Here is a 13,012-nt window from a genome sequence, read left to right on the forward strand (position 1 = left end):
CCCCCCCCCCCTGTACTATTACAGTTACAAATTTATCATGCAGATTAGATTACCCACTATTTAATCTAATCTCTCCAGATTTTTTAAAAAATAACTTTTGATTCATCATGATTATTCAGTTTAATAAAATGTATCAATCAGATTAACCTGCTTTTTCAAGTTAATCTACTTTTCTGCATCCTTTTTCAAATCACATTCACATTTAACAATTCTCACTTGATTAAGCCTATCTTAAAATTGTTCTAATGAAGCATCTTTTACTGTTATTAAATTTAAAAGTTTCCTAGAGAATTATTTTAATGTACTGTGCCCAAATGAATTAACATTTAATATACTAATTCACATTTATAATATTGTCATGTTTTATATCAGAAAAATAGATGGAATTCCTTGAAAAATTAATTACTGAAACCAAAATAATGAAAATTAAGTAAGTATTGCAGATGTACACAATGCCAAGAAATTAGGGGGATACAAAAATAGCTCTGTGAGTTTCAAATATTTTTTGGACTTTTGTAGTGATATCAAGGTCTTTGGCCACTGCTAGCAATAAGGATTCTACATATTTCTTATGAAACAGTCTTTCATACAACTGCAAATAATATACAGAGAAATACTGTAATTTATTGGCATGGATAGAGTTTTGACATCTATTTTTCAATGGGATCGTTTGAGAATGTGTCCAGCTCAAATCTAGCTGCTCAAAAGAGAAAAGGATGGAAAGGAAAAGACAAATTTGGGCATTATCCTGTTTCTCTGCTCAGATGTTTGGTTTCCTTTCTTTGTTCCTTGGTTGTGACATGATTCTTCTGGGAATATACACAGAAAGAAAAGTCACCCAAGCCAGTGATAGGGAGTGAAAGGCCTCAATAAGGCTACTGATAGTGAAGAAGGTACAGCAGAAGTGAAAACTGTCCAAATTTGCTTCCTTCCAGATCATCTGATTTAGTCAAAGGAAGAACAAAGATCCTGAAGGACTGATCAGATGATATATTTAACCCAGCCTACGAGATATTTTTGATGTTTAATACCCATAGCCTGACTTGATCAGTATTGTTGACAGAGGAACCAGTGCAATAACAAATAGTGGTGATTACAATTATTATTATTACGGTTGGTTGCATAGTTAGCCAGATGTTTAAACTGGATTTAGCATTTTCATCCACCTATTGTCCTCCCCAAGGACTTCAGATCAGCATATGTTGGTGTTTGATGCTGTTAAAGATATTGTTGCAGGTTGTAAGCTGTTACAAGTAAATCTGCCTGTTGCAACTGACTTACAGTGATTTTGTCAATACCAGTGGTATTGAAGTGGTGCCCCAGTTGTTTTGAGATTGTGACCAAGGTGCCTACTACTGTTGGTACTACCTTTGCTTGCTTTTGCCACAGTTGTTCGATTTCTTTTCATTGTGGTTCATCACACTGTGGTTCATCACACAGTCAGCCAGATGTTCAGACTGGATTTGGCATTTTTGTCCACTTATCAAATCCTTCCCAAGGACCTGGGATAGATACATGTGAATGTTTGATGATGTTGCAGATATCGTTGCAGGATGTAAACTGTTCCAAGTAATGCTGCCTTTTGCAATTGACTGATAGTGAATTTGTCAATACTGATGATGTTCAAGTGGTGCCCCAGTTGTTTTGAGATTGTGCCCAAGACGCCTATTACTGTTGTTACTACCTTTGCTTTCTTTTGCCACAGTCATTTGATCTTGTTATCTTTTCCAGTCCTTTCTGTTCTATTCTGTACTGCCACATCCACTTTCCAGACTTTTTTGTTTTTCTTATCGTCAATTGTTAAGTCTGGGGTGTTATGTGGCAGGTGCCTGTCTATTTGAATTCTAAAATCCCAGAGCACTTTAACATCTTCATTTTCTATGACTTTCTCTATTTCCCCATCAGTTCTAACTTGCAGACAAATAGTATTTTTTGCAGATTTTCCAATACATCTTTCTAATTTTTCATGCTATTGCTGTGAATAGATTAAACTTCCTCTAGTTTTTTTATTGGAGATTCTTAACAATATTATGATATTCTTAACATTTTGATTATATATGGTGGATATTTTATAGTTGATTGTTATGGTTAATTACTGAGAGTTAATTTTTTATTTATTTATAATTTAGATTACAAAAGCTGCTCTACTTAGCATAGTCTTTGGGAAGCTTTATTGATGAAAGGGAGATATTGTATCTGAGACGCTCTGTAACTTTTCAAATATACAAAAATAAACTTCTAACAACAAATGAATTACTATAAAATATTATGCTTTGTATGTGATTTATGACCAAACTAAACAAAACCTTTGATCCAAGATCTAACACAATGTTCCAAGATTTTGATAGGACTTACTTGGAGAACTGTATATAGAATTTGAATCCGAAAACACTGCTACTGTTCAAAAGAAATATGTATATGCAGTACAGTAGTTGCCATTAACCAGAAAGGAAGCATGCTTTATTCATATAGGTTTCATGTAATCATCTTCTTTAAGAAAGAGTAATTAAATACATTTAATGCAGTAAGATCAATTGAGATATAAATATTCCCTTATTTGCAAAGCTCATTATGCTAACTGAATGAGCTTCAACATAAGCAGAAATTTGGAAATAATATTTACCATTTCTGATTTTTGTACATTAGCTTTCCACAGATATAATGTAAAACAAAATAGAAATCATTGCTGCTGCAATAATTAAGTCTGGATTATCTATTTCAACAATATCCTCTGTTTATTATTTGCATAATCCAGAAATAAAAAAAAAATAAAAAGCCTATAGAACATGTTAAATATATATATACACCAGATGCAATGATCCATTTTCAAAATGCTTCTAGTTCTTTGTATTCACATTTGAAATCACATAGTAATATAACCAGTCTATCTGGTTAGTACTGAGTTGGGAGACCATCAGAAACTACAAAACTCTGGGTTGCTCTATATATGTCTGTCCAAATTCATTAAAGGGAAATAAGTAGAGATCTGGAGTAAGAGCGACCATTTCTAATAAAGAGTAGTTCCTAGCCAATCATACTGCTCAAGACTCTAAGAAACCCAACAGTTCTGTGAAATCTTTTATAGGTCATGTAACGATCTTTTGGAATATGATGACCTCAAAAAGGATGCTTTAGGGACCATAAAGCAGTTCTGGCCATTATGTCATTCTGCCCTCTCCCACAGTCACATGACCCCATTTCAAACACTTGGCAACCATTTCACATTTACAAATGGTTGCAGTGCTCCACAGTCACATGACTGCTATTTTCTACTTTATTGCTGGTTTCCAGCAATACATGCCTATTTGAGAGAAGGCATTCAAACTTATGACTGCATGATTTGCTTAACAACTGTGTGATTAAGAATTACAATAATGTGATTCACTTAAAGACATAATAGTCATAAAATCAGGTCCAATCACATGGGTTCCTCAATTTACAACTGAAATTACTTCCCAATTTTAGTCATGAGTCAAGGACTAACTGTGTCTTAAACGCGATAATCCACCTTCAAAGAACTTAATGCCTCTTTGGGTTGCATATTGGTTAATCTACCACAGTAATGCGACCACTGCACCTAGTTAGTCCTTGAATGGGAGAGTATCAGAGCTGTAGACTAGACTGGAGAGTCAGAAAACATCTTGGACAAATGGGTATGTTGTTACAAAGAAAAATACATGGATGTGACCATGCATTGACCAGGAATCTATTTCAACTCCAACACAATTGTAGTTAAATTGTATGGGAACATTATTGCTTTGTTTCATTTTCTTTTAGATAAGAAAGCAGTTTTGATCTAATTGTAACAAAAGTTCTTTCTTTCTCCTAATAGAGAACTTCTGAACTAAAACTTGTTTGGTTTCTTAAAGGTGGGGAGAGTCTATTTGGTTGTATGAAAAGACAGAGTGACCAATTGATACCCATGGTGTTTCTTTTGCCAGAAGTTAATTAAGTTGTGTGAAATAGTGTTGGGGAATGATAACAATACTTTAATGAATTTTTTTTATTTTCAGAGGTTACTTATTATTACTGCTTGGTTATTAAATCCTGCTTGCTTGGGTAGATAAGAAAAAACATGTTCAAGTTGCCGCTGCTGTTCTGCTGCTATAATGCAAGATTATCAGATGATAAATAATACGTGTGATTTTTTTTCTCTCCCTTGTAGTTGCATTCTGCTGTGACCAGGATCCAAGTACAAAGACCTGGTTTCAATTACACATTTGCTCATATCTGCATCCTAAATAATGACAAGTCCTGCATAGTGGATGACATTGTACATGTCCTGAAGGAACTGAAGGCTGCTCGCTTGTCTAATCAAACTAATTTTGCTATCACATATCCAATCACACACTTAAAGGATGGCAGGGAAGTATACAATGGGCACCAGCTTGGTGGAGTCACTGTGCACAGCAAAGATCGGGTAAAGTCTGCCGAAGCCATTCAGCTTACCTATTACTTGCAGGCAATCAACTCCTTAAATGACATTGTAGCAGAAAAATGGGAATCCAACTTCTGTGACACAGTAGAACTGTTCCAGAAATCCAACCGGAATGTCACAATATATCCTTTCACTTCATCATCCCTTCAAAAAGACTTCCAGAAGACAAGTAGGGTATCAGAACATTACCTAACCACAAGTCTAGTCCTTGTGGTGATCTTGGCAATGCTCTGTTGTTCCATGCAAGACTGCGTCCGCAGCAAACCTTGGCTTGGCCTCCTTGGCTTGTTAACTGTGACTCTAGCCACTCTCACTGCAGCTGGAATCATTAATCTGACTGGTGGGAAATATAATTCTACCTTCCTGGGAATTCCTTTCATCATGTTAGGTAACTATATCTCATTCTGTTATTACTGTGGATTTGTCTGCAATATTTATTTGATCTACTCTATTATGAGTAAGTAACAAAGACAAAAGAGGATATTGTGAAGTGCTCTAGCAATTTGCTAGCCCTCTCATTTTGTTTAATCATTAACAATCATTCAGATTTGGGATACCTTATTTATGCTTATTTTGTAGTCAATAAATCTTCAGAAATTGTTGTTTATCAGTATCTCTGATTACTTTGCTATGGCATATTCAACATTAGTCCCTTCAAAATACAAGGAGTTTAAGGGGGGGAGGGTAGATATACAAAGACCATCCAGTCTAGCTAAATTCAAGCAGCAGGTATGTCTAATCCATGCCACTCTAAAAGTTCTCCAATTCACTTTAAAACCCAAATCTGAATTAAGTTTGAAAAAGTACAGTTCCATTCGTTGAAAATATAGTATGAAAAAAACACAAATGCTATAGTTTTATTTTTTATAAGCAAGCTGAATGGGATGAAGCATCCCAATTTCATGACAGATGTGGGGAGTCGTGGTTCATTTCTTTAAACATTTTGTTTCTAAGTGCCTTCAATTATATTGTTTTAAGGAAGACTAAAGTATTTTGGGTTGAGAGTTTTTCCTATGTTGCCAAAACACTTGCAATAGATTTTCTGAAGGAAAGTATATTCAAAAGGACTTCCTAAATGCTGTAAAGTTTATTGCTGAAACTTTTATTGAAAGTATAAAGGAGTAATTGTCTGCCTTTTCCATAAAATAAATCAACCATTCAACTAGGTCAGCTGTTATATATATTCCTCAGAAAATACAATCTCACAAACCCTCAAGATTGGGAACTATATCGCAAAGGCTATCTCTCAGTACCAAAGATATGCCCACCCACAGAACTCTCTGAGAAAATAGAAATTGGTGGATTGGGGCTGTATTATGGTAGAAGCAAACATCGGAACTAGACATGTTCTTTGGAGTTCTTGGTGCTATCTAAGCTTGGTTGTTTACTGAGATATTCATGAACCAACTCGGTGACATCATCATCACATCATGATGTTACTAATTGGGTAATGAAATGTCTGCAAATAAATGTCCAAACTCAGAAAGCATCAAATATACCACAGTTCAACCCCAAGCTATGTATATTCTCTTCCAGTAATTCTGATCATTGGAAACTGAAAGGTGGTCAGCTTTTTGTTGCTATATTGTTCTGAAGACTCGATAATATTCTAGATTAGTTGTGGATTAGCTGTGGATTTATTTCAGACCTGTTTGGAACATAATGTAATAAAAATTGAAATGATGATAGTGTCTATGATATACTGTATGTAATAAATGAAGAAATATAAGCAATGGACTTGTGCTAATTCTACTTCAGAACTTATAGTTACATTAGTTGTGGATTTGGATATAGGTTTATTGTGACAATTTGGCAGGTTATTTGTGATAGAGGTTGAAAGCTAGCATTGCACAGAGAAATTTATCAGTGTTATGAAGCAGGTGGGCAATCTGTAAGACTGCAAGGAGACACTCAAGTGTGGAGTATATGCTGTTGCAAGTAACAGAACTTGTATTTCTCTTCTGCAGCTAAATGGGTACTTCTCCTTATTTGTTTGACCATCTATCACCTGGCCAGTAGCAGCTACATATACTTTAAAATCACTTACCAAATCAAGAACTGGAAAGACTATCTCAGCTGGTTATCCAACACCAACATTTTGCCTATCCTGGTGGTGATTTGAATAGAAATTGCCACCACGTGAACTTATAGTTTCCCTGCCCAGTGTTCAGCTTATTCAAGAGTGGGAGAAGAAAAAGCTGAGAAGAAGGGGCTGTTGTCTCTCCTCTCCCATAATGTTATCTCTTTTGGACTTGTTGCCTATATTGTTAGTAGCAGCACCTGTTTTTTCAGACCCAGCAAATTGCTAGTACTCTACTAATCTGCCTTCTCCCCTGATATATCACTACTTTGAAATGATTTAAAATCTTAGTTCCGTTGCCTAGTCTCTTGGCAGCTGATCCAAGAATGAGTCTGGATTTAACATGGTCTGACATACTGACACTGAAGACATAAAAACGTTCATAGTAGCATTATAACTTGGGTGCTTTCTCCTCTGTTGGTACTATGGCTAACTCCCTTGTGGGAACAATTCCAGCTTTCAAAAAGATTCTTTTTTATCATTTCCTCAATAGTAGACACCACCTACTCTGATGATGGTGTAGATATGAGATTTTCTTCCTCTTCATCTTGCAGCATTAGAACTCTCTCGTCACTGCCAGTGTAGTCTTGGGTTTCTAGTCCTGTTATTCAATGAAGTCTTTAAAAAGAAACAACTGCTTTAACATTTTTAAAGGTGCTTTATACCTCTTATTCTTAAATATTCTAAAGCACTGTTGTGAAAAAATTGCCCACTTTTGATTTATATAAATAACAGGAAACTGGATTTTGTCCTTTCTTCCTCCATGACAGCTTGTATTGTTTAAATGTCACTCTGGCCACAGATTGTGATTGGGGTTTTGTAGAAACCCAGAATTAACAATGGCAATTGTATTCAGCCTTTTGCCAAGAAAATTGAAATTCATTCCAAATTGCCACATTTTGTCTCCGGATAGATAGTTGATCTGAACTCAGTGTACACTTCATTATCATTTATAAAATATTGTTTCTGCTGAGGAGGAGGGTTGACTTCCAATTGTATGATTCTATATAGTCATCATGAAACTTCAAGGGAGTCTTTATTTAGTAAGTTATAAGGAAAAGAAACGAAGCTGATCCATAGTATAATTTTTCCCCATAACTATGAACAATGTAAGCAATATCTGAGAAAGATATGATAGAGAAAAATATATTTCACTACAAAAACTGTGGTGATTTTGCACAGATTTTCTTACTGGAAGATTTGTTTCTATAAAAGTAGTGCAGTAATCACCATACTTTAGCAAAGTTGCTATTGGCTTTTATTTTAAACAGAGTTTTTTTAGGGAACAATAATAAATAATCATAGTTTGATTTTTTTTTATTGCGATCATGAATTTGTTATGAATAACATGCAGAAAGATATTCTGCCAATTTGCAGTTGTTTACTTTCAAAAAAGAAAATGTGAAAGCAATTGATCCCTCTAACTTCAGATTTGCCACCTAATTTAACTCTGAAAACAGATTCTAGAACTGTTTTCTATAATCTTAGGGGAGAGGAGGGAAAAGTCCATTTTCCCTAGTTTACTACAGAATACCATAATTTTGGATTGAAACTACTAAATGTATTAAAATTCAGTTGGACATGATTCAGAGGTCTGTCTATCTATCTACTTGTGGCAAATGCAAGCATATGCAATAGAAAAGATTGATGAATTGTCTAAGCCAAATGTTTTCTCTGATAATGCCTGCTACATGCCTCTCAAAAGATGCTTGACACAGCAGAAGAGTACATTTCATAATGACTGAAATATTTCCAGTATTAGAAAATTTCTCTAGACTTTTATAAATGAGTAATTGAAGAAGCCATCTGGAGCAGGGGTCCCCAACCCCCGGTCCATGGACCGGTACTGGGTCACAGCATGCCAGCAACCAGGCCGCACTAACAACCAAAACCCCATCTGGGGGATGCAGACAACACACAAAACCACGCCTCCTCCAGTCCGCAGAAAAACTTCTCTCCACGTAACCGGTCCCTGGTGCCCAAAAGGTTGGGGACCTCTGATCTGGAGAAATTAAAATCATCATATGAAATATGCTATATATGCTGACAAATTTACATATATAGATTAGACACAAAGTCACAAGAGATAAGACATTTCTTTTAATACAAGGGGTTAAAACAAGAAGAGTTCTAGGATTAAATGACATTTTAAGGTTACTCAGGCTATATTTTGTAAATCCCATACTTTAATTTTGCTGCTTCTCATAAATATTAGAAACAAAAACCTGCAAGAACCCGATGCATCTTTTGTCAAGAGCATTATTCATTTGCAGCAGATTCAGTGCACTGATTTTATAGAGGCTTCAGAACTGAGATTTAATTTACAGTGAATCTTTATGCTTTAGCATAAGGGAGCACATATTTCTTTGTCACATCTTGTACTGTGTTATACATCTCTCAGGTGGGTTTTATGACTTTTTAAAAAATACATTCAAATTAATATATGCTAGCTGTACTTATGTCTTGCTTTTAACTGAAAAGCAGTTCTAGATTCATCCTTTGCAGTAGGTATCTGTGGACCTTAGATGTGCTTAGCTGAAAATAAGGAAAGCAACCCTGGAAGTAAACATTGTTTTATGCCAATTCCATATTATATCCAAACAATAAGATAAATACCACATGGTCTAAAGGAAACATACTACAAGGATTTGTTGTTAGAAGTGTGATGCTTACATGAGTTCCATACATTTGTCTGAATATAAAGTGGCAATGCTTTGATCAAAACTAAATCATATTATTTTTCTCAATCTGGATAAGGAAAATATCTACAGATATAAATTACATTTTATTAATTTCTGGACTTTATTAAGTACAGATGTTTTAATTGCATGGTAAATAGAACAGAATTTTGGTTATGGCAGTTAAGTGATTAATTGAGCGATCAATTGGTTGTGGGAGTAAAGGAAGGGTGCCCAAAGTGAACAACAAATGGGTCACCAGTATCACTTTTTCAGACTCCACTAACATAAAGGTAAAAAAAGGAGTTCCTGCGGATTTTACTCTGCTAGTTGTTGTTGACCATAGGGGGCAGTGCTCATCTCCGTTTCAAGACCATTGAGCCAGCGCTGTTCAAAGATATTTCTGCAGCCACGTGGCCAGCATGATGTCATGGAGTGCTGTTAGCTTCCCACCAAAGTGATATCTATTTATCTACTCACATTTGTATGCTTTTGAACTGCTAAGTTGGCAGGAGCTGGGGTGAAGACCAGAGCTCACTTCATCACGTGGCACTCAGATCTTGAACCTGAGCTGCTGGCGTTCCAGCTGACAAGCCCAGCGTCTTAACCACTGAGCCACTGCACCACCCGCCCCTCTAAAATAAAGGTAGCCTGAAATGCCAGCTTTTCATAACTTCCTTTGGAAAAGGCAGGGAACAGTTGATTTTTTGTTTGCACTTTTGGAACATAAAAAGATTAAAGCACAAAATGGATGTCATAAAGCTCCTCGGTACTTAAGGATTTCACTCCTTAAACTCTCCTACCCTTTGAAACAATGAGCCTGGGCCCCACTTATCTTTTGCGCATCATGGGGGTTAATGGATCGAAATATCTGTTTCCTAAGAACATCTTTTCAAATATTTAATTGACTGACAATGAATGCACTTCAATGTTTACTTTTTAATGGACTGGTGTTAACTTTGTCAAGGCTTTAGTTTTAAGCTTTCCATTTGTTCACCAATAGAATCAAGCACATTGTTGTCCCCTCCAGGAATTAGTTTCAACTAAGCTGTCCAGTGCTCAATAAGTCAGAATAAAATTGTCCAGTTTATTCAAATCCTCCCAATAGTTTGCATAGCTTAATAAAAACTGACAGAAGCTAGATTGTAAACTAGCACATAATAAATACACATAACAAATCTTTTATAAAAAATTAGTTCAGCTTGACAGACAACTTTATCTTTCTAACATAGAATAACGGTACTAGTAACAAGGAATTACATATTTACTAGTGACAAAATATTGGCTTTCTCTTTTAAACCAATATGAAATATCTCCTCCTCTCTTGACTTCATCTTTATTCAAATAGCTTCAGCTGTCGTAAATTCCTATGTTTCTCCTCATCACTCATGTGTCTTTCTACTCTTACAGCTTTCCAGTCCTTTTCCCATGGCCTATTAATCCCCAATTGTCCTGAACATGTCACATTTTCCTTAGGTAAGGTTTTCTCCTTGACAAAGAGGATATCTATTCAGTGCCTATAAAGTAAGCCTGTTATTTTTCTCAACATGTTCCACTAAAATAGTGCCTTTGACTGCAGTGACAAGTTCCACAAATTGAATCAATGCATGAACAATTCAGCAAAGGAGGGAAACTATTATGAAAAAAGCTAACAATAATTGGGCTTTCAGGCAATATCCTATCAATTTCATTACTTCTGAAATGAGCATTGGAGTCTAGCAGGATTGTTAGGCCAATTCTTTCTTGAACTGTGGTAGGTGGCATATGGTTGGAGGAATCTCATAAAGTAAAACCTCTTCTGGATTCAGTTCAACTTCTGGTGGACTCTTGTTTTCTTTGCCACAAAATACAGTATAAGTAATTTACCATTGCCATCTTTTACAATAATCTTAGTATTCCTGGGAAGTGTCCAGTCTAAATATTAACCAGTCCTGGCCATGCTTAGCTTGCAAGACCACACAAGGTCAGCAAAATGCTGCCATCTACTGAGAGGAACTGCCTATATTGTCCTTCACTTTAAAATATTATACTTTGCATTTGATTATAATACACAGTGCTTTATTTGCATTGACACAAAATCAGTTATAAGAAAAAAATGAAACTCAAGAGAATGAATGGGATGTTGACAGTAGCAAGAGAGCAGGGGATATGTAGTAACTGAATACTTGATGTACTAAGAGGAAAGAGACTGCTTATTGTGACTTGTTAGAATCCCATGTCTGTCATCTTTGTTTATCATCCACATTAGAAAATTTATGAGAAAATTATGCTTCAGTGCTTGCAAACAAAGAACTCATTTCATCAGCATTCATGCATGAACACCTACAGTTAGTTAGACTCCTTAAGGAAAACAATCCCAAACTTTAAAAAAAAATTGAAATTCCACTTATTTTATTTTCACAAGAAATTACTCCTGTTCTCATACAATTTATGTATTTTAATACAGTGAGGCTTGATCAATGAATTTGTGTGACATGACGATTATTCATTATGTCTCAGTATTAATCTCTGACCTTGTCAATGAAAAGGAATCCAAACAAGCGGAGTAGGAAGGGGTTTTTTTTATTGTCTCAAATCTTGCTGGCTTTGGCCACTTGGACTCAACAGGACTGTACTGATATACTGATATACCGGACTGGACTGATATACTGATATACTGATATACCATATTTTTCCATCTATAAGACGCACCCTTGTATAAGACCCCCCCCAATTACTGGTACTTCTCGGTACCATCACACAAGGAAGGCAACTTCCTCCAATCAGATGGTGTTCTGCAGGCTTAGTCCCGCCCAGCCCCTTGGCCGTCAATCACTGTACTGAGGCGGCTTCCCAGGGCCTCTTGCAGCTTCAGCCCAAGCTATGCCGGTGAAAAACGGGTCATAGAAGGCGGCTTCAGTGGGACCGGCGGCATCCTTGGGGCAGCGCGATCCTCCAGCACCAGGCAGCATCTTGGTCCGGCTTTCTCCCCATCCAGGCAGCATCTCGGGGCAGCGATTACCTCCTGCACCAGGCAGCATGGCAGTAACATGTAAAGAACCCACACAGGCATGCCCTGGGCTGCGGAGGTTACCATTATTTTTTTGTGTATAAGAAGATGCACTTGTATAAGACGTGCCTGATTTTTGAACAGGGTGTTTGCAGGAAACAATAGCATCTTATACACGGAAAAATATGGTAATGAAATGTGAGCCAATTCACTGTATTTCAGTTGCAAATGGAATGGAAGGAACTGAAAAAATCATCCGCATGCAGAAATAGACCAGTGCTTATAAATATTTCCCTTCATTCTTGCAACAGAACCTGCAAAAACGAAGGGGGAAAAGACCCAACATGAAGTTTGGGTAAAAAGAATGGATAAATGAATAGGGAAACAAGGGAAATGTCTATGGAGATTTTCAATCATCCAGGTCATAGTCTCAAAAGTGCTTTTTCAAAAGGCAACTGGATTGTTTTCCTTTGAGGAAGAAGAAGAATTCTCCCACCATCCAGTCACAACTGAGGAAGCTTCTTGGATGAGAAGCAAAATATTTTCTTCCTCAAGGAAACAAACTTAAATGGAAGTGAGGTAAAGAGAAGATTTAACTGGTGATGAAAGAAAAATCTTCTTACAACAAGGGTTAATATTCACTGGGCAAATAAACTTCAAGCATCGGTTACCTTTAAGCTAAACTAGGCATTCATGTTTTTTAGCAACAAAGCACTGATATCTTCATCACTGCCTCCTTTGGCCTGTTTCTTTTTTCTGAAGAGTCTATCACAAGCCTAACATTTTACTGATGGAGAGAACCTCATCCTCCTATATAAATATGGTAT

At 36.3% G+C, this 13,012-nt stretch overlaps 1 protein-coding gene across 2 annotated transcripts in view; it reads left to right on the top strand.

Moving 5' to 3' along the window:
* PTCHD1 (patched domain containing 1) overlaps positions 1–13,012 on the top strand; it is a 47,137-nt gene that overhangs the window by 23,247 nt on the left and 10,878 nt on the right. The window contains exons 2-3 of one of the 2 annotated variants that reach the window (XM_029286518.1): positions 4,166–4,192; positions 4,358–4,826. In XM_029286518.1, the coding sequence (XP_029142351.1) occupies positions 4,166–4,192; positions 4,358–4,826 (496 nt within the window). Of the gene's footprint in view, positions 1–4,165; positions 4,827–13,012 lie in introns of both variants that reach the window. The other variant, XM_015827934.2, reaches the window with a different exon arrangement.

The sequence above is a fragment of the Protobothrops mucrosquamatus genome, unplaced genomic scaffold (assembly GCF_001527695.2).
Source record: "Protobothrops mucrosquamatus isolate PMUCROS unplaced genomic scaffold, P.Mucros_1.0 scaffold_217, whole genome shotgun sequence".
NCBI lineage: Eukaryota > Metazoa > Chordata > Lepidosauria > Squamata > Viperidae > Protobothrops > Protobothrops mucrosquamatus.